General features: G+C 43.3%; 1 protein-coding gene across 1 annotated transcript in view; it reads left to right on the top strand.

Moving 5' to 3' along the window:
- The first annotated feature begins 1318 nt into the window (after positions 1-1318).
- slc24a3 (solute carrier family 24 member 3) overlaps positions 1319-22263 on the top strand; it is a 53093-nt gene continuing 32148 nt past the window's right edge. Inside the window, exons 1-2 of the mRNA XM_044046518.1 lie at positions 1319-1711; positions 19771-19878. Of these exons, the coding sequence (XP_043902453.1) occupies positions 1513-1711; positions 19771-19878 (307 nt within the window). The 5' untranslated portion in view covers positions 1319-1512. The remainder of the gene's footprint in view (positions 1712-19770; positions 19879-22263) is intronic.

The raw sequence follows: 22263 nt of genomic DNA, 5'->3' as shown, positions 1-22263 counted from the left end.
CTCAATCTCTTTGTTTTAATTGTTATGAGACAGGGATTTTCTGCCTATACCTGCATTTCCCAAGAGCCTCATTTTTAAAACACAAGCTTTATTGGAATATCAATTTGGATTGTAGAGCTAGCACCTCGTCATCAAATACAGCCACCATTGTAGTCCGAATATCGTTGTCACTGAGAAGTGGGAGACAGAAATTGGTCAAATGTTTTGCCTTCATTGGACAGGACAGTGAAGCATGAAAGGCGGGAAGAACCATGTGTGGACGAGCACCTGGATGAGGCTTACGAGAGCTATACCAACTGACATGTGAACACAACTTAAAGCAACTTTCAACTTTATATCTTTGTAAGACAATAGAAAATAAGGAAGCGTTGCTTTTATCATGGCTAAAGGATATGCTAAATGAATGTGTGTCTTAGATTTGAACCAGTAATGACACACCGTGGGCTCTATGGTGGAGAAGTGGCTTACACTGTTGCCTCACCGCAAGAAGGAAAGATCTTTATTTTTGTCATACAACCAAAATGACACAATAAAATGACGAGGTCAGACGGAGCGACTGATCCACCTGCGACTACGTGGGCTGCCACGATGTGTCCATGCGTGTGGAAACAGAATCACTTTCCTTCCTTCCTGCACGTCAAAAGCTATGACACCATTATCAGTTCCCGCAAGAAACATCTTTAAAATGAAGGAATGTAACAGACAGCTGAGATATTAAAGCAACTTTCATCTTTATATCTTTGTGCATTGGCAGGAAGTGGCATTCCACGTGAAATGGTTACATCAAAGTCAAAGTCAAAGCGAACGTGAAATTCTTTTTACATTTTGAAGACTTTCTGGATCTGTTTAGAAATGAACCTGCTTCTTGAACTAATGACAACCATGACAAAAAGCCTATTCTACCTATTTTAGTTTTAGTTTAGTAGTAGGATCTTGCATGTTCTCTCCCTGTGTGTGTGTGTGTGTGTGTTTTCTCCGGCTTCCTCCCACAGTCCAAAAACATGCAATATGGGGATTAGGTCCAATTGGACTCTCTAAATTGACTGTAGGTGTGAGAGTGAGGATGTTTATTTATTTTGCACAACAAATAAAGTGTAGAATATCTACTTCTTCTGAAAAATATGACGTTAATTTCACTACAGAAGAGATCATGCATCCTTAATGTAGTCTTGGACAACAGAGGACATTTGAATTATATATATTATTATTCTATGTATTAGCTGTGACTTCAAAATATTACAGTCGTAGCTCTTATTTTGAAATTCGAGGCCGGAAGTCCCTTCAGTGGATCCTGTAGTGAACTTGACAACGCATCGGCGTCTCTTCCCCCATCGAGTGAAGTTGAGCGCGGCCACACAGCGCTGCTGTCTCCTCCAGTGTCACCTTTGCTCCATCAGCAGCAGCAGCATCATCATCATCATCATCAGCAGCAGCAGCATCATCATCATCATCATCAGCAGCAGCAGCAGCAGCGAGGCTTCACTCACAACCTCTGCCCACAACAGGAGCGCCATGGCCCGCGTTGTGGTTGACGGGATGCTGGAGGCGGCCGGCGACGAAGGAAGAGGAGGTAAAGGAGGATTGATGCTGAACCGATGGAGGAGCAAAGCGAGGCGGAAGAAGCGCAAGGAGTTGTTCGGTGTGCAGATGTGCTTTGCGGGGGCAGCGCTGGGGCTGGTGGCGGGGCTGCAGTGTGTGGCACACATCGCAGGTAAGGGACACTTTCACTCTGTCACTGTGTGTTCATCTATCTATCTGTCTGTCCGTCTATCTGTCTGTCTATCTGTCTGTCTGTCTGTAACGTATGAACACTTGAATCTTGTATTTATTTCTCCTGTCCAGCAACTTAGACATGCAGTTTGTTATCAAACTCCTTAAATAATAACATTACAAGACTTTTCTGTGATGGATTATATTTCGTGAAGGAAGATTTTTAAAATAATACATTAAATAATCGTTGAATGTTAAACAGTAGGCTCACTGGAGTAAGGTCACTCCTTCCTGTATGAATAAGTGTGCACACTCTCCAAGATGGAAACCATATGGAATGGCATAGTGTTGTCCACAGTGTACAGTATGTGTAGGTTTAGGAGCTGACGTGTGTCTGATTGAACCTTTGTTGTGTCGCAGCTTTAGTGCATTTACAGTCACTGTAAAGAACAAAACAACAACAACAACAACAACAACAACAACAAGCTGTCTTGTAGCTCAACATCTGTAACTAATAATCCCCTGGAAATGTTGGTGGTGACTGTGCTGCTCTGTGCTGTTTGGATTAGTGGAGCGCTTGGAAGCGTTTACAGTTGTTTACAGTTGACCAGCTGCATATGGAGTGTTAATGTGCGTGCACTGTGCACATGACAAACACCCCACAGTCCCTTTCACACTCAAACGAGTGGGAATACCTGGGATTTTGAATCCATTTAGAAAAGGATATTAACCCTCGGCCAGAGGTCGTTCTGTGCTGCGGTGTTTGTTTCCCCCGTGTGTGAAATGTAACGTCGGAAATGAGCCAGTAACAAAAGGACAACAACAACAACAACAACACAATGAAGCTCAGTGTCACAGTCGGCACTGTTTTGTATGTTGTATCGTTGTAAGTCGCTGATAAAATAAGATGAAAGAAAATAAGGAGGCGTTGCTATTATCATGGCTAAAGGATATGCTAAATGAATGTGTGTCTTAGATTTGCATCCGGTAATGACATGCGGTCACTGCGCTACTGCGGCCTCCATGGTGGCAAAGTGGCTTACATTGTTGCCTCACCGCAAGAAGGAAAGATCTTTATTTATGTCATACAATCAAAATGACACAATAAAATGACGCGGTCAGACGGAGCGACTGATCCACCTGCGACTACCGCCGCGATGTGTCCATGCGCGTGGAGACAGAATACAGCGGTGCAAGACTGCATTTGTGTTTGCACCAACACACTGTCCTTCCTTCGCTGCACGTCAAAAGCCATGACACCATTGCTAGCACACTGTGATCAACATGTGATCAACATTACAGCTTCAGCAGCTAACGTTTCCTCTTGGGCTAACAAGGGCTGATGCTCAGGCTGCCGAACTTCTCCAGCGGAGCTCGCACTTTTACTGCAGCTGGGCACTACATCCACACTCGTGCTCTTTTCTGCCATTGTTTTACGCTTTGACCTTGACCATGAAAAACAAAAACAACCAAACGACGTACACCCTGTGTGTTCTGCCCCTTGTCTGTAGGGGGTAGTGCAGCACCCTCAGCACCCCTCTTCCCATGTCCCTGGATGTGTCTGCCACTCATACATGTTTTGCATGTGGCTTCTCCCTGAGTACTCTGAACTATTGCTTTCACAATGTTGGACACTCTAGAATCTAGTCAAATAAATCAGTCACAAACGTATGCATACATTTCCTCTGGTCATGACTAATAGCGCATTTCCACCGGCTCTACTCGCCTCGCCACGGGACGGTTTAACTAGCGTTTCCACTAGCATTTTTAGTACCTGCTCAGACGAGGTTCCAAAAGCGTGCTGAGCAGGTAACTATGTGATGATTGGCCAGAGTCTCGTCACAGGAAGAGACGTCCCACACACAAATCAAGCCGAACAGTGCCGAACTGTAGATCACTTAAAACTACTTAACAATCCTAAAAACGTGGCTTAATCTCCAACAACTACAGGAGTCTGGTGTAAAGTCACTAGTCACTCGTTTGTGTGTGTGTGGGAGTGATGACTCCGCCCACGTTAAGTAGTGGAGATGCAACCTAATCGCGTCGTGCCGCGAGTAGAGCCGGTGGAAATACGCCATTATATTGTGGGTTGGGTCACAATAAAAAAAATTGGTCCCCTGAAAGAAAGTTTGGAAAACACTGCTCGAAATTGACCGTAGGTGTGAATGTGTGAATGGTAGTTTTCCCACAGACTGTCAATAAAACTGACATCATGTGTGGAGTGGAGTTCCCCCCTATTGACCATCAAATTAGTTTTATTTTGTGGTTGACGGCAGGAAGAACCCTTAAGACTATGTCAGTGTTGTTACACAAGGTCTGATGCTGATAAAACGTGTTCCCTCTGCTCCAAATCCCATTAAAATCAGTGACTGACGAGGTTTTCTGACTGTATGTAACACACTGTTTCATCGTTGGCAGCTCTGAGCTCAGCTAATGTTTTGGTGTCTTTTGCCAAGTAGGTCTTTGGAGTGGTGAGCTCAGCGGGGGTCTCTTCCTGCTGATCTCCTCAGACTTGTCTTTTCTTATCTGAGAAAAGCTGGCAGCTGTCCAACTGAGCACAGAGCAGATGAGACTGTGACATTTGCAAAATGTGAACGTGAGTGCCAGGATGTCGGACCAAAACAAATATTCTACTCAACATTTTCTACGGTTTTATCCTCTACATGCCCCTCATGGTGACAGGGGGAGCTGGAGCCAACACACAACCATTCATTCTCACATTCACACCTATGGTCAATCTAGAGCACACATGGACAAATTACGGCCATCTGGCCCCCAGACCAGTTTTATCCGGCCTGAGATGTCTTCTGCTCAGCTCATTGTGCATTTGCACCTTCACATTAATAGCATTCTACATGTGTAACACACAGACTTTTATTTTGAAATGGTCACAGGAAAGGAACCGTATACATGAGCTAAAACATTTACATAATGTTGCATATAAATATTATTTTAAAGATGATTATTTTGTACAAACTTGTTTTATGTCAGTGTGGCCTCGCCCCTGATCTAGAGTGCCCAGTTAACCTAATCTGCATGTTTTTGGACTGTGGGAGGAAGCCAGAGTACATGGATTATCAACATGAGTTACAGTTAGCCCTTCTTCTCATCAACATCCAACTGCATTCACTTGATATGCTGCGGGATAGTTTTTGTGCAAATCACATCCATCGATCCTGACGCAGAAGAGAAGTTCCTCTGATTGTAAGAAGTAGCACAGATAGAAGTCATAGTGCTGTAGAGCTCTACCTTGAACCTTGTGTCCATTACATAACCTGAGGCGAGTAACGTGTCTTTTCATTGACTAAAATGCTATTCCAGAGTAATGCAGGGATCACAGCATGTTGAGCTAAGAGGACCAGTTTCAAGATGCATTCAAGAAACCTCAGAAATGTCATCACTTCTGCACACATGCAATTCAATGATTGCTGCGGTGATGACAGATGTACCACAAATCCAGTAGTCATAGGAGGGGAAATAACTATTTGATTAATTCAGTCATTGTCTTTACATCACTCAGTGACTCAGTGGAGGCGTAAGCCCGTCTGCACTTTTGTGTCCCACCTCCTCTTTGTCATTGGCTGTTGGTTATCAATATACTACCTGATTGTGCCCAGAATCGGCTGAAAAATTCAAACATGTTTGAGTGACTGTGATTGAGGTCGGGTCGGTTCTGTTACCCTCACATACTTGCTGATTTGAGTCTTTACCCCTCACACACTAACAGATGACCACTGTCCTCAACGAGTGCTGACTATTGCAGACTCCGCTCAACTGTGAATCATGGGTAAAATTGGGCAAACGTAAATGTAGCTTAAGACAATGCATTGTCAATGCAAATAAAGGTAATTCCCAACCTTAACCATGACCAGTTCCTTATCTCCCCTCCATCTGTTTTATCCTCCATCCATTTTTTCATGCATAACTTACCCTCTGTAAATACAAGGCAGGACAAAAGCAAAGCATATGAAGGAGGATTATCCAGGAGCAGATGCATGTCACCGCTGCTATTATCTGTATGTTTTAATATTATTGAGCTTTGCAAGTGAAGCCAAAGTCTCTCCTTCATCCATCTGTGACAAACAAAAAGACTGAAGAGTGTGCACCAGACAGACAAATGGTCATGCTATAGTTTAGCCCCTAATGGCTGCTCAGTACATCTGCTATACAGCATTAGTCTCCAGATGATCTCATTACATAACTTTAAAGCGCTCATCGTCGGGTCCCCACTGCAGAGGCAGAGCAGAGGAGCACAAATGGAGCACTTTGTGCCGACGACGCCACAGGACTCACAGACCATAGAGTTAGACAGTAAGTGGAGGGACAAACAAAGTAAGGATTACAAGAGGGAGGTGGCGACTATATATATATATATATATATATATATATATATATATATATATATACATATATATACATATATATATATGTATATATATATATATATATATGTATATATATATACATAGATATGCTCTATATATATATATATATATATATATATATATATATATATATATATATATATATATATATATATGTTCCAGATTACCTCTACACCATTTTGCTTTCTATCTAAACCATGGCAGAACTGTTGAAGACCAGATGTCTGTTGTGATACAGCATCAGAAATGAGCTGTAAACACGTTGCCTGTTGCTTCTTTTCATTACTTTGCCGCTCACATGCTGCGTGTACCTCCGAGCGGTTCTTCTTCAGGTGCGTGGTTGAAGTGGAGTTATTGAACGAAGACGTCTTGGTTCCTCCTCGCATACCCAACACGTTCGCGGGCATGTTAGCCACGGCGAGCTACACATTGTTGTTATGGTTGTTCCCATAGATATAAATGAAGGCTAGATGTCTCGTCCGCGCTGCTGGCCAATGGAGTCGAACGTCCAAATAACATGAAACAGAACAGAAAGGTGTGTGTGTGTGTATGAATCTACAGAAATTCATACACACACACACACACACATACATATTTATGTTAAAATCAATATATGGGCTACTAAAACTCAGGATACAGAAAGGCATATATGTATCCTTTTATAATAGGAATATTACTAATATAATCCAATAATTTGAATTACTACATGTTCAGTTTAAACAAGTAATAGTTATTAAATAAATGATTTTATTATATTAATAATATTCCTATTATAAAAGGACACATATAAAAAAGGACTTCATGATCTTCATGAGAAACACTGGTCCTGACAAGGTCAGTGTTTATGACAGAAAAGGTCCTAAAGAGGTAACAAACACAAGTAGTTAGACTTGTACACACACCTCTGCACACAGGACTGTGTCTAATTCAGCTGCATCTGGGTCATCACATAAGAACACAGAACAAGACACAAACAGCTCTCTCGTTTCTATCCCTCCATTTTCCCCTCGCCTGTTGTCGACTCAGTCGCTCTCATCTCGTCCCCTCTTCCCTCCATTTTGTTCACACTTGCTGTATTTTTCTGGAGCTGTAACCCTGTAGTGGAGTGTGTCCTCCACCTCGCTCCCTCCGTCCTGTGTCCTCATCACACGAACTTCACAAGCCTCTTCACAGAATGTGCTCTTTCACCTTCCCATCTCTGCATCCTGGTTTCAGAGTGACTGTTTCAAGTACAGGAACTTTAAATACGACAAAGGGTCCAGAAACCTTTCTTTGTTATTGGCCACATGCGGTAAACACGATACATTTATGTCAACCTCTAACACACTTAGAGAACTAGTTACTGCATATAACAGATTCAACGTGGACAATCAATCTGTCCTGAAAACAATGAATCCAACAAGGGCCAACAAGTATGGATGCGGAGAAGCTGGTCTGTCTGCACCAGATGAGGAGCATGCAGCCTCGTTGTCTGATATGTTCCTCCTTAATATTTTCATATATTCTTGATTGATTTATTCTTTGAAGCGTGAATATTAATCTATACAATTGCAATGCCTTGACTTTAGTGAGGTAAGTACACACAGTCCCAGACATAACAACAAAATTAGACAATAAAAAAAACAATTATATCCAATAATGGAATCATTTCTTTTGGTTTCCGGATTTTCGGTTTTGGGCAACAATTTTCATTTCAGTACGTTGTAGATCAAGTATTTATCCATATTTAATGTGTATAGCGACAAACTAAATCCGGACTGAAAACATACTCATGTGTTCATGTGAAGCAGTGTGTCTACATGCAGGTTCCACTTATCAAACCCTTGTCTAGTGGAGTGTGCCGGCTCCTGAGAGTCTGTGGAGTGGTACCAGTGTACCTGGAGCAGACCAATGAGCTGCTAGTGTGAGTCACTCTCAGCTCCTGTTGTACCATCATATTAACACATGGGTGAGTGATCCACACTTTTATCACTGAGTACCAGGTCTTCGCCTCTGAGAACACACGTACAGCACTGACACATGTTCTGCTAATGTAATGTATGCCAGTGGTTCCATTCATACTAATGAGGATCCACGTCAGGGTCAGATACCTCATCCCAAACTAATTACTTACTAACCTCAAGCTTAGTTGACATTTTATACCATCACAAGAGGTTTCATGGTTTTGTGGAACTGACTTTCTTCAGACGATGATAGTTTAGCGTGTTCTTTTGAAGAATCCTCTTTTGGACAAATTCCTATGTCCTTGCGAGCTCGGTTCTGATCACGTGGACCGAAACGCACCTCGGCAAGCAAAGTCATGGAAGCAGTCTTTTTGAGTGTGGTTGTATGAGGTAGTCACAGGATTCATAGAACCATAGTTACATGCTTAACTTTTGTTCTATTTCATCCTTACTGAGCCCCAGAAGTGGTGCTTTAAGCACTGGATGATGTTGATGATGTTGAGGACCAGGAGGACAGGAGGACCAGGAGGGTCACAGCCAGCGGATGTGGGATGGCAACGTTGACACTGGAGAGTCTACTAGAGCTGAAACAATTCATCGATGAATGGATTATTATTATGAATCGATAATTAATTTTCTTTGCTATGGATAACAACAAAATCATTAAAAGTTAATAATTTTGGTTTGTGGTCAAAACAAGACAATGGAGAACATCATCATTTCCAGGTCTGACAAACACTGATCAACATCTTTTAAGGTTTTCTGATATTTTATGGACCAAACAATTAATCGATTAATTGAGAAAATAATCGTTAGTTGCGGCTCTAGAATCCACGGAAGGTGCTTGGTGATGCTCAAACTCTGACCGTCCTCTGGTGAGGGAACACATGTAGTGTTGTTTCAAGAGGAACGCAGCAATGGGCCACAGAGTCACCCCGAATCCATCACACTTCCATCTCAGCCAAGAATGGCTAGTAGACGAGGCATGCAGCTTGCTGACATGTTTGGCTGAAACTATAGTGAGGAGAAAGGTGCTTTTCACTGAGAACCTTGAGTTCTCAGCGTCTGAGACACGCTGTCATGCTGTAACCTTGTGAAGGTGCCCTGGCATTTCAAATCGTGTCCCTCTATGGTTCATGCACCGTTTGAGGAGATGGGGGTTTGGGTGACAGATCCGCATACCTAACTGGGACAGAAGGGCCACGGGGACCTGCAGCAGAACCTGCACCGCAGTGGGAACCACATCCTCGCAGGGGGAACAGACCTCCGGCTCGACCAGCGAGGATAAGTTCACCAGGCTTGTTTGGTTACGGCAACTCCAATACCCCTGGTCATCAAGATCAAAGGAGCTGTAAGCACCTCTGACATCTGTCAAGCAATCATATTTATGTGTTAAGCTGGTGAGGAGTGGTATCCAGCAGGGGCGGCCAATGGAACAATGGTTGTGCGTGGAGTGGTTAAACTGTGGAAACTGAATCAAAAATAGATAAAGTTACTTGTACTGTGCTGTACCTGATTATTTACAAACCAATCAATCCAAAGTAGTTGGCAATAATTTAAGAATCGAATACTTGATTCATAATAGAGCAGCCCCAACCCCAAAATCCCCACCTGGCCAAAAAAGGCTGGGGTACCCCTGAGCAAGGTACCCAACCCCCAATGCTCCCCGGGTGCTACTCAGTGTGGCAGCCACTTTGGCGATATCAATAAAGCAGGTTTCACTCACAACAACAGCATGTGAACGTTGAGTGAGCAGAGGTGAGAATGAGCGAGGAGATCGTTAGTGAAAGAAAAGAAAAGAACACACGACCTCACCAGTAAGTCCCACCACAGTCACGCAAATGTCGCCTAGAAATGACACAGACGACCGAACCAAGAGCCGTGTGAAGTAGTTACATCGCGACGTGTCTTTCAGGCGACGACAACCTTTCATTGTGGTTCAGTTAAGATTTGGGTTCGGCATGAAGTGGTCGTGGTTACGCTGAGGGATAGCACTTTGTTAAGGATGCTCCAAATGAATGGAAATCACTGCACAAACATGTGTCTGTGTGCGTGTCTGTCTGACCCAAATCTGTTAACATGGGTCTTATCTCAACCACATTTGCATTATTTTTATTTTTTATCAAATCACATGACCACATATTCACAAGAGTGTCGTAATAATGGATGAGAAAATCACAGTAAGGGTCACAGGGTCTGAACAAACTGGGTTTCATCTAGCTGTGATTAAACATTAGGATCTCTCTCTCTCTCTCACTCTCTGTCTCTCACTCTCTGTCTCTCTCTCTCTCCCTCTCTGTCTCTCACTCTCTGTCTCTCTCTCTCCCTCTCTGTCTCTCACTCTCTGTCTCTCACTCTCTCCCTCTCTGTCTCTCACTCTCTGTCTCTGTCTCTCTCTCCCCTCTTTCCCTCTCTCTCTCTGTCTCTCTCTCTCTCTCTCTCCTCCTCCTCTCCCTCCCTCCCTCTCTCCCTCTCTCCCCCGTTCTCTCTCTCTCTCTCTCTCTCTCTCTCCCCTGTTCTCTCCCTCTCTGTCTCTCTCTCTTCTGTCTCTCCTCTCTCCCCGTTCTCTCTCTCTGTCTCTCTCTCTCTCCCCTTCTCTCCCCTCTCTGTCTCTCTCTCCCCATTCTCTCCCTCTCCCCGTTCTCTCTCTCTCTCTCCCTCCCTCTCTCTCCCTGTTCTCTCTCTCTCTCTCTCTCTCTCTCCCGTTCTCTCCCTCTCTGTCTCTCTCTCCCCATTCTCTCCCTCCCTCTCCCCGTTCTCTCTCTCTCTTCTCTCTCTCTGTCTCTCTCTCTCTCTCCCCGTTCTCTCCCTCTCTCTGTCTCTCTCTCCTCTCTCTCCCTCCCTCTCCCCTTCTCTCTCTCTCTCTCTCTTCTCTCTCTCTGTCTCTCTCTCTCTCTTCTCTCTCTCTCTCTCTCTCTCTCTCTCTCTCTGTTCTCTCCCTCTCTGTCTCTCTCTCCCCTTCTGTCTCTCCCTCTCTCCCCGTTCTCTCTCTCTGTCTCTCTCTCTCTCTCCATTCTCTCCTCTCTGTCTCTCTCTCATTCTCTCCTCCCTCTCCCCTTCTCTCTCTCTCTCCCTCTCTCTCTCTCTCTCCCTGTTCTCTCCCTCTCTGTCTCTCTCTCTTCTGTCTCTCCCTCTCTCCCCTTCTCTCTCTCTCTCTCTCTCTCTCCCCATTCTCTCCCCTCTCTGTCTCTCTCTCCCCCATTCTCTCCCTCCCTCTCCCCGTTCTCTCTCTCTCTCCCTCTCTCCCCTGTTCTCTCTCTCTCTCTCTCTCTCTCTCTCCCCGTTCTCTCCCTCTCTGTCTCTCTCTCCCCATTCTCTCCCTCCCTCTCCCCGTTCTCTCTCTCTCTATCTCTCCCCGTTCTCTCTCTCTCTCTCTCTCTCTCTCTCTCCCCGTTCTCTCCCTCTCTCTCTCTCCCCATTCTCTCCCTCCCCTCTCCCGTTCTCTCTCTCTCTCCTCCGTTCTCTCTCTCTGTCTCTCTCTCTCTCTCCCCGTTCTCTCCCTCTCTTTCTCTCTCTCCCCCCTTCTCTCCCTCTCCCCGTTCTCTCTCTCTCTCTCCCCGTTCTCTCTCTCTGTCTCTCTCCCGTTCTCTCCCTCTCTGTCTCTCTCTCCCCCCCATTCTCTCCCTCTCTCCCCGTTCTCTCTCTCTGTCTCTCTCCCGTTCTCTCCCTCTCTGTCTCTCTCTCCCCATTCTCTCCCTCGTTTCTCTCTCTCTCTCCCTCTCTCCCTCTCTCTCTCCCTCTCTCCCCCGTTCTCTCTCTCCCCAAACACCCTGGCTAATTCATCAGTCAGCCCAAAGCCTATTTTAGCAGCAGCCATGTGTATTCTGGGATCTCTAGGCGATGAAAGGAAGAGGAGTAAAACAGAGGGGTCCAATCCTGTGGAGGCGTGTGACCATTGTATAAGATTTTGTAAACTTGCTTCTCTCTTGTCCTGTTTCCCTTTCACTCGAATGACTCCGTTTAATTTTATCTGTATAGCACCAAATCACAACTTACATTACCTGAAGACTCTTTACACATTAAGGCAGGAAGGTGAACAGGTACAAATCTCTGAGGGAACCAGACTCAAAGATGTGCAGCATCTGCCTCGTGCCAACAATCACTTTCCACTGACGAATAGAGCAAAACCTGTTTGTATTGTTGAAAACATGGGCATGCACGAGGGGTGATCATCTGTTTTGTTTCAGAAACCTTTGTCAATCATGTTGAAAATTTAGAACAGAAAATGATTTTATTTGACCAATGACACCCATAAGAATCTGATATACCATTCCAAAATTGCAATTTGTGAAGTTTAGAGTCACCACATGTGACCAGGCCTGTACTGAGTGACACCAGCTGTCAATCACATGGGTGTCCACCAAAATTTACACAATTGACATGAATTTCTATTGAAGAAGACCTGAAACTAGTGGCGTTTTAAATCAAGTGAGAAGTAGAAGCTGATTTTTCCATCAACTGGGTTCTTTATGCAATCAGCAGAGTCACCGCCTGGTGGTTCCTGATCTTCTCTCTTAAGATATTCAGCATCAGACATTCTCTAGGGAATGCTCTTAGGGAGCTGCGTTCCCTAAAAGACGCGCTCTGATATTTGATGGCGTTCATCTGCAGTGATTAGTCAGCGTGGTCCGTTTGTTCCCCTGAACAATACAAACACAATCACACCTGCACTTAGCTGGGTCAGAGTGAGGCTTTCAATGACTCTGATCACATTAATCACACTGTTAATCTCTCAGATGAATGAAATTTAACCATGTGTGTGTGTGTGTGGGGGGAGGAGCTTGTTGTAGTAGAGAGAAAAGCCCTGTCTATTGGAGATAAGTATGCTCAGGATATTCATCTCTTCACTGGTGAGATAATGACTGAAACTGTCTCCTTATCTGGAGCCTTTTCCTCACAGTTTAATCAGCAGTCTGATAGTCTCTATATCTAAGTGCTAAGTAGATGAACCCTTGATTTTTAAAATCTGGGTAAAGATTCCCATGATGTATATTGGTGGCTCTCTGCATTTAACGCGTCCTCTACGTGGAGCAGCACCCAGGAAGGTTCACTGACTTCACCTGGCCATAGGTGGCCCCGAGAACCTTCTGATTATGAGCTGAGGTTGTTTGTGTTTGAATAAAAGCTCCCACCCTCTCACTAAAATGTAATGACGAGGCGACACAGGATGAAGAAGGGGATGTTAATGGCAGCGTAAATCCTCAGTTTCTACAAAATAGCTTAAAATGTCAATGTTTGTTGGGGGAATTTTGGATAGGAAAGTTGTAGAGAACAGTTAAGAAGGGATTTCTTAACAGAGGCAACATCATCTGTCATGTGACATTTCAGTAAAATCTCCTCTCATAAATACCTGCGTACAAACACACAGCACCGGGCGCTCACCTGCAAATTCATTTACTAGTTATAGTTGTAGTCATTTTTGGAAAAAGTGACAGCCGTACTGCGTAGTCCTAACTACAACTAACGATAACATTAGCATTTCAGTCATTATACAGTACTTTATTGTATTGAACGTGTATCCTGTGCACATGCATCCTTATAAGATCTAATGACCAGAGCTTGACCATTAGACTTTAGAGGCCCACAGGAGCAGAGGGGGAGTGGCCCCGCCAGGCCCACATGCTTCAGACTGAAAGAGACATGAGAGTGAGAAACAGTGGGATATGACAGCACACTTCCACACTCACAGCAGGTGTGGAGTCTGACAGTGTCAGCTAATGAGACCGTCAACGAGTTGTCTCATTTGTGAAGCGACAGTCGAGGTAACCCTCTGATGGGCTTTGCATACATTAGTGTTTTATATCCGACCCCCTAAAGCCTAATCTGTTCATGAAGTATGTTGTACATTATATTCAATGTACTTTACACATTTCTTTTTGTAGTAAACTCGTGGTACTTTTTTTACAAACTAGGTACATTGCCAGGATTTGCCTCTTGTGAAGTTATTTATTTTGACATGCGTGTCTCATCACGTCTGGATTACTGCAACAGTCTTTTTGCTTTACTCTATCTTGTTGGAATATATCACCCTGAGCATATGGCACCCATAATAAAAACCAGTGTTAAGCTATTTGAACCAAACTTACACTTACATCCAGAGTGTACAATTCTGTGTGTTAGAAATGACAATGAAGCTCTTCTCTTCTCTTCTATTTTATTATATTCTCTCGACACACAGCTGAAGGGCGATTGTATGACATCATATGTGTTATGTTGTCACCATGTCAGTCAGTAAAATAGCATTACAGTTTTTCCTCGATTGCTAAGACACATTTCTTGAAAGCTGCGCTCCTTTGCTCTAAACTGTGAACACGAAAACCCAATTTTCAAGCGACATTCACAAAACCTCAGACTCTTCTTGCAAAACCAAACTTCACCTCAAAACAGTTCAATCTGTGCTCAAAACTGCACTCTGTTGTCAAATCGTGCCCCGAGTCAATCAAAATTAAGAACACTACTGAACAGTCACTAAACACTACGTAGAAAAATAGAAAACACAATGCTCAGGACATGAATAATAAATGTTTATTGTTCACTGTGTGCTAAATGTCTGTGCATTTAGCACACAAAAAGACAAAAGTACAAAAATATACAAATAAGTGCATTACATCATCATGTCTCTGTACTGGGTCAGGCCACAGGACTTCATCCACATCACAGGCCACATTTTGTCTAGTCAGGCAGGAGATTTACCCTGGTGTAATCTTCAGTGGGGTTTAGGAAAGGGGAGTACGGTGGAAGGAGCAAAGATTGATAAAAACCTTGGTTCATATTGAACCACTCTCTAACATGGAGGGCTCTGTGAAAACTCACACTGTTCCAAACAACAACAACATAGATGTGATGCTCATCCTGCTGCCCTAACAGAGCATCTCGCATGTGATTGAGGAAAATGAGGAGCCGGTGAGTGTTGTAGGGCCCCAGGTGATGATGGTGGACAACCCCACGATTGCTGATGGCAGCACATAATGTTACGGCCTCTCCTTCTCCTTTTGTTAATCCCCTTAGGGAAAGTATTCCTCTGCATTTTGACCCATCCTAGAATTAGGAGCAGTGGGCTGCCACACTGAGTAGCGCCCGGGTACCCTAGCGGGGATTTGGGGTGGGGATTTGAAGCGGCAACCCTCTGGTTACAAGTCAAGTTCCCTTTCCACAAGTTCCCTTTCCACTTGGCCATTACACCCAGCTTACATTACATTACATGTCATTTAGCAGACGCTTTTATCCAAGGCGACTTACAATGGAATTAAGTACAGTCAGCGAGGGGTGGAATCGAACTTGCGACCATTGCGACCATGATGTTTTTCGCACATAGGGTACCGGTCTTAACCACTGAGCCACTCCACCCCCTGGCTTCATCCATGTAGATGTATTCATGGGGTCTTTCCATTGCATCCAGTTGAAAAACCCTCTGTTAATATAGATATAGTTATGTAAGTGATAGAGAAAAGGTGTTGGCGTTGTTCTCATGGACCATATCAACAATTAGGGTCTCTTGGTGTGGGGAGAACATACCTGTCCTCCCCACCCCCGTGTGGCAGTCTTTCTATTCTCCAAAAAGAGAACATGCAGTTACAAAAAATATACATGGAATACTAGGCCTACAAACAGTTAGACCAACCCTCCATTACAATACTACAGTACATGTATTTACTTACAGTATATAGTATAGTATACAGTAATTGCTGTCAACATTTACACTATACTGTACTATGATGTCAAAGAAAGGTTCTGTTCTCTTCTCTAAATCTTGGGATTATGGTGGACACTACAGTGAATCTACTGATGTTTGGTTGTAGCCTTTGTCCGGCCCCCCTCACGCTCATACCATGGTCAATCACAGTCGCTCTGAATTCATCAGATCTCTTCACTGACCACCTCGAACCTCCTCTCACACAAACTCTTCCTCTCAGATTTCTATCCATCGTAGGGCGTCACAAACCCGTGCTCTCTGAATGTTCCCTCACATCATCAGCCACACGGGTGATCACTTTTGAGTTGTTGTGTTCAGGTGGTGACACCTGTGCTTTAAATGTGTTTGACTTTTGTCACCTGTGCTCACCATTATGCAGCACGGGTGTGTGTGTGTGTGTGTGTGTGTGTGTGCGCAGTATTTCACTGCATTAGCTGTGTGTTTTACCCTCTTGGTAGGAAGTGTTGTGTTAAGTTGTGCCACCCCCCTGAGGGTCAGCAGATAAATCTAAGGGGTCGTGGGATGATTAACAGAAAACCAGATAGATTTAATTGGACATGTACAATATTCTAGTATTCTATTTGCAGTTGTCTCACTTAAGCGTCATTTCCCGCCGTCTGTCTTTACACAAAACAAACCACTTCCTGTTTACAGCGCAGGAATGTTGCCAGGTGACATACGATCTAAACACTGTACTGACAAACACACACAGACTCATTTGATAATGATTTGAGTGGAACAGACATTTGTTTATATTCAAACGTTATGCACTACAGTTCTAAAACTGAAAAACAAGTCTGAACTGCTGGTTACTCATCACACAGAATAATCCAGATTATAAAATAATCCCGTATTCGTAGCCACTGTGGGTGCATTTGTAGTATTGTTACAACCTAGTACAAATAGACACTCAGTAAGTATATTTTCCCTCTATCACTGAACTAATGGTGTGTTCAGGTGTCATCTCCAGTATTTCTCACATAAGCTGAACATTCGACATGACTGTGCAAGCAGCTGTGATTTTACACAGAGCAGCAGCTTTCTCACAGGTCCTCGAACGCTTCTTCTTAAAAAAACAAACACAGTTAGTTAGTCAGTGGAACTGAATCGTTAGAATCAGTTCAGTTAAAAGTGTTTACTAAAGTCGACCTGAAGCCGCTCTCCATGTTTGTAGTTATGACTTCATATGTGCTTTGGTGTACATTGGTGGACTCTGGTTCCCACTTAGGTGTGTAGACCAGTATGAGTGTGTGGCAGTGAGACACTTTAGGAGGACACGATGTTGGTATCGACAGATGTTGGCTTTAAAATGTATTACCTCCCTGACTTTAATGCTGGTGCCCCCACAGCTATTGTTTTATTCACGTTTATTTATTTTGCTGAGACGTATGAAAGTATGAAAAATATATATATAATATATATATATTATATATATATATATACATGGGTTATCATAGATCGTCGTAGAGGAGTAGCCAGAACTCCTCCAGGAGACGTGGACTTGGTGCAACCAAAGATTTTCCCATGTTTCTTTAATAGAATGTGGACACACCCCCAGTATCTGACAGCAGATGACTTGAAACCTAATTTAAAAACATTTACCCACTTTTTTTAAATGATTCAAATGTATTAAGGTGGTCAGTGACACATTTCTCTGTGAGCTACGCTAACAGGGTCAAAACAGAGTTGCATCGCGTTGCGTTCATTTCCGTCGCTGTGTGTTGACCTGCTTCATTCTGCAGCACTGCAGATGTGACGACGCTGTGCTGTCCGTGCTCTTATTTGCCAAGTTAAAGAGAGACAGAGGTGGAGTGAGACAGAGGATTGTATGGTGCAGCATTCTCGTGTAGAATGTATGTAAATGCTCTTATCTCAGTGTGACCTGACTGGGAGGAGCTCAGATGACTCAAACCAACTGCTGATTATGCATGCATAGACTGTACATTTACATGTGCATGGAAAGAAACAGTAAGGAGTTATTGTGTGTTATATGACGAGGAGTCAAGAACTCTGTGATCACGTGTGGGTTATAGCGCTGTATAGTATGAGGCACGTGCTCATGGCCTGATTCTTCTCTCTCCAGGGACAGGACTGGAGCTAGCACACACACACACACACACACACACACGTAACCAACGTGCTGTACAAATGTGACACATAACATGCAGCACTCACATACACACACATGAACATGCCTACCAAGGGACGCTAATGAAGATAAAGTAGCTCATTAAGCATGTCAGTGAGGAGCGATGGGTTAGGTGACATTATTGGGTTGGCTGGGACCAGTAGACAAAGGATTTTGGCCAATGTAGAACACTGTGTGTGTGTGTGTGTGTGTGTGTGTGCGTGTGCTATGTGTTACCTCTTTAACCCTTAGAACACAGAGCATTTTGGCTGCGTGTTCCTATTACTCTGTTTAAACATACAGTATACACAGAGGGTATAATGTACGACATAGAATGTCTTTTTTCAGCACAACCAAGGAAATGTTCTGAAACCCCCAAACATTTTCATTAACTATATAAACACACCTGAGAAAAAAGGATCCGACATGTTTAAAATCGGACTGAATTTGTGACATTTTGAAATACGTCGCCGTTCAAAATTCACTTGTTTTTATGAACGAAAATAAAATGTCTATTTTGTGACTTTTGCACAACCATTGCTACTTTACATCACAACTAAAAATGCAATATAAATTGAATTATAACTTTGACTCACCAACACTGAAGAAGACGAAAAAAAGGCTGAATATGTGACCTATAAAAGCAGGAAGTGTATATCTTATATCTTTATATCCCAGTGGACAGAACGTAAAACAACCACATATTAAGTTCAAATGTATTAAACATTCTAATAAAAAAATTGAATATAATTTGAATATTAAAAATAATAAAGAATGGGATTGTAGAGGAAAATTGACATCTCTAACATCCATAGCAGGGGTGTCAAACTCAAATGACCTGGGGGCCAATGAGCATCTAGTCTGGTCAAGCGGGGGCCGACATAGAGGAACAAAAGTGGAAAAAACAACTCTTTAGTAGCCGGTGGTCAATATAAGATATTCATTATGATATTAGACACAATTGCAAAGTAAAATTGCTTGTTTTGATATCAAATGATGCACAAAAACAGAGAATTAAATAGAAAATGCAGCAAATAATGACGAGGAGAATTGTGATTAAAACAGCTTAAATATATGTTATTCCATGTTGAGTGTAATACATTTAATAAAGCAATGATTACAACCGAATGTCTTATTATTATTATTATAAAAAATATTGCTGGCAAATACGTTTAGTCTTATATTCTGTCTCTATTCCATCACCTCACACAGTGGTTGGCGGGCCACATGCAATTGATTGGAGGGCCACATGTGGCCCCCGGGCCACCAGTTTGACACATGTGATCTATAGAGTGTCTATAGTGTCACATCAGCTACTGGAGCTCTAAACTAAGATATAACGGTGTTAAAATGTCACCTCTGCCTAACCCTGGATAAAAGCGTCATGTTCAAGCTCGCTGCCTTTGTCGTCAACGATCCGAATCAGACAAGGCCGTTTGCAAACCGCTGCAAGCGTTCACGTTTCTGTCTTTTCCTCTTCTTTTTTTTTTGGAACAATCGAGCTGTACTTGGTGCTATTTATAGCAGCCCCGACATGCTCCGCTCCCAAGTCTGTTTGCATGATGGGTCGGAGGTGGTGGTGGCGAACAGCCTCGTGGCGCTCAGCGTGCACATGTCATCTTCCTGTTTAGTGTGTGGAGAGGGAAAGTTTGAAGTATTCCGGAACACCAGTGTACTCTCAGACTAAGTTTGTGTGTTTCATTTAAAAGATTACACATCTATTCTGAGACCATCCGTAAAAACAACCATTTTAAAATATTTGATTTGACTATAGCTACTTGTTGTACTGCTGATATCGACTCAACATTACTCGACCAGAAGAAGCAGTAGATTTCAGCGGCTGTTTAGTAGCATGTAATTCAGGTTTTTAATCAATCCATCGTCTCTTTTTGTCTTTCTTTTTTCTGTCAGGTTCCCGTGCTTCCACGTCCATGGCTGAGGAGGAGGAGGCGAGGCGGGGCAGTCGTCACCTTCTCCATGACGTCTATTCTGAGCCTGAGAAAAACTGCACTGAACCAGGTAAGGCGGTCTGTGGCGCTGATGTGAACTCCACGGGTAACGCTGCGTTCCGTTTGTAGTCGAAACTCGGAATTCCCAAGGTCAGGGGGCTTTCCTTCAATAATAAATAATACATAAATAAGTCAATCAAAGAAAAGGACAAACAAATGAAGAGTAGAGATAGTGGTGGGATTAGGGGGCAGGAGTCTGATTTCACACTCCCGTTGTGTGTGAAGGGGATGTGCAGTGGGTGTGTGTGTCGTCTTTGAGTTTGTTGTGGGTCGTCCTGGTGATGGTGACCCTGGTGGAAGAACTGTCCCGTAGTGATGGGAAGGCTACTCCACAGATGTGTGCAGCAGTTCAGATCACTCCCTGTCCTGAGCAGTGCAGTCATCCATACCAAAGTGTACGTCCATTACTGAGGACTTTGGATGACGAGCCAAACTTCCCACAGTCTCTGCTGCGCTTCTCCGTCTCAGTCTCACCTCCCCTGGTGGGGGTGTGCTGCCCCTCCCTCTTCCTGGGGTCAATAATCATCGCCATTGTTTTGTCCGTATTTAAGGAGAGATCAGGTGCTACACAGAACAATGCTATGTTGTCCTGGAGGACGTTCAGTCATGCACATGCTGGGGTTGTCACAGAGCTGCATGTTGAGCTTCATTTGAGGACTAAAATGTCCAGTGGACGTTGTCTCTCAGATATTTGCCACTTAACATTACTTTAGGATTACTGTGTGTAGTTTGCAGGCCTCTAATTAGAAGTGCGTTATAAATAACACTAGTGACACATATTGAAAAAGTTGCATCAGCTGCGTATAACAACAACATGATATTAAGTTAAAACGTATTCAAATTTGAATTAAAAATTCAAATATAATTTCAATATAAGGAATAATAAGGAATGGAATTGTGTGACAGCTGTAGATCACACACACACACAATATATAATGCAAACACAAGACAGTGTGTGTCCTTAAAAGGAAAGCTGTGCTGTGTGTGTGTGTGTGTGTGTGCGCTAGATATCAGTCGTGTGTTTACAATGAGATCAAGAGAACAACGTCATCCTTGTGAAGCCTGGAGACTCCACATGGAAAATACTCTAACACACACGTGGTTTTTTGAAACTGCGTTGACTAATATTTATTTGGAGCGCCCAAACAAAGCGTTACTCCTAACCAGTCACTTTCTAACCCTAACCGCAATTCAAATATTAGTCCTAAACCTAAGCCACTTCCTCACGAATAAGGTTCTGCCTCGTTAGGGCCAGGTTTTGGTCTCAGTGAGGACTGCGGGTCCTGACAAGGTCAGTGTTTATGACAGAAAGGGTCCTAAAGAGGTAACAAATACAAGAACACGCACCCGCAGTTTGGTGATGCCATTGTTGGATTGTGCACTCTCACTGAATGTGTATGGAGGAGTTATTTTTAGAAAGCACGTCGTTTATGGCTCTTTTTATTTCATTAGGCTTTGTCTCTTGAAGCACTAATTACCTTAATAGGGATTATTCTGCTTTTCTTCACAATGTTTTCCTTATGCATCACTCGCTCTCTCTCTCTCTCTCTCTCTCTCTCTCTCCATTATTGTCCATGTTGCAGAGCACTTGCTGTCTCTGCCGCCTCTTCATCTTCTGTGTTTATCTCTGTGTCTCTTTTTGTTTTAACCAACAGAATCATTTCAGTTTCACGTGGTAGAGCATCGCTGACACTGTGCAGAACTGACATGCAAACACGCCGACCGTTTCCATGTGAACAAATAGTTCTCTCTGAACCTACTGAAACAAACAAATCCATCGTTAGGGACGAGCCAGAACGATACTCGGCGTAGGTATTGGTCTGATATTGTGCTCCCATGCACTCTGTAAACCCCAAATGTGATGTAAATGCCTCGTGTTGTAAAGAGAGAGGTCTACAAATGTCATATTAACCGCAAAGTTCTGTATCATACAACAAAAACAAAACTAGAAAAACAAAAATACCAAGTCCAATATGGCGATTGTTTGAATACCTCGTTCTAACTAGTCGTGAAAATGAAGAAAAAACATTGAATGAGGAGGTGTGTCCACACTATTGACTGCTAGTATATACTGTATATACTTATTTTCTTCTAATGCTTAATTGTCCACTGGCCAGTCATCATTATTGAGCTCATTGACGATCTGATGCTATATCAACTGTCAAAGTTTTGATCCATCTGTAGTTCAAAGGCAGGTTGATGATACTGAGGGTTGCCCCTCCCCCTTTTCAGTGCTAAATGCATGGCTTGTTATTGTACAGTTCATATGGCACATTAACCATTGATATTGCACGTTGTGTCTATTTAAATCGCACATGTGCGTGTTGTACACACAGTCTGATCCTCTTTGTCTGGTCGATGTTACTGTGTTGTCGCATGCTGTCAGTGTATTCAC

Source organism: Solea senegalensis, linkage group LG15 (assembly GCF_019176455.1).
Source record: "Solea senegalensis isolate Sse05_10M linkage group LG15, IFAPA_SoseM_1, whole genome shotgun sequence".
NCBI lineage: Eukaryota > Metazoa > Chordata > Actinopteri > Pleuronectiformes > Soleidae > Solea > Solea senegalensis.
This window is presented reverse-complemented; position numbering and strand designations above follow the sequence as displayed.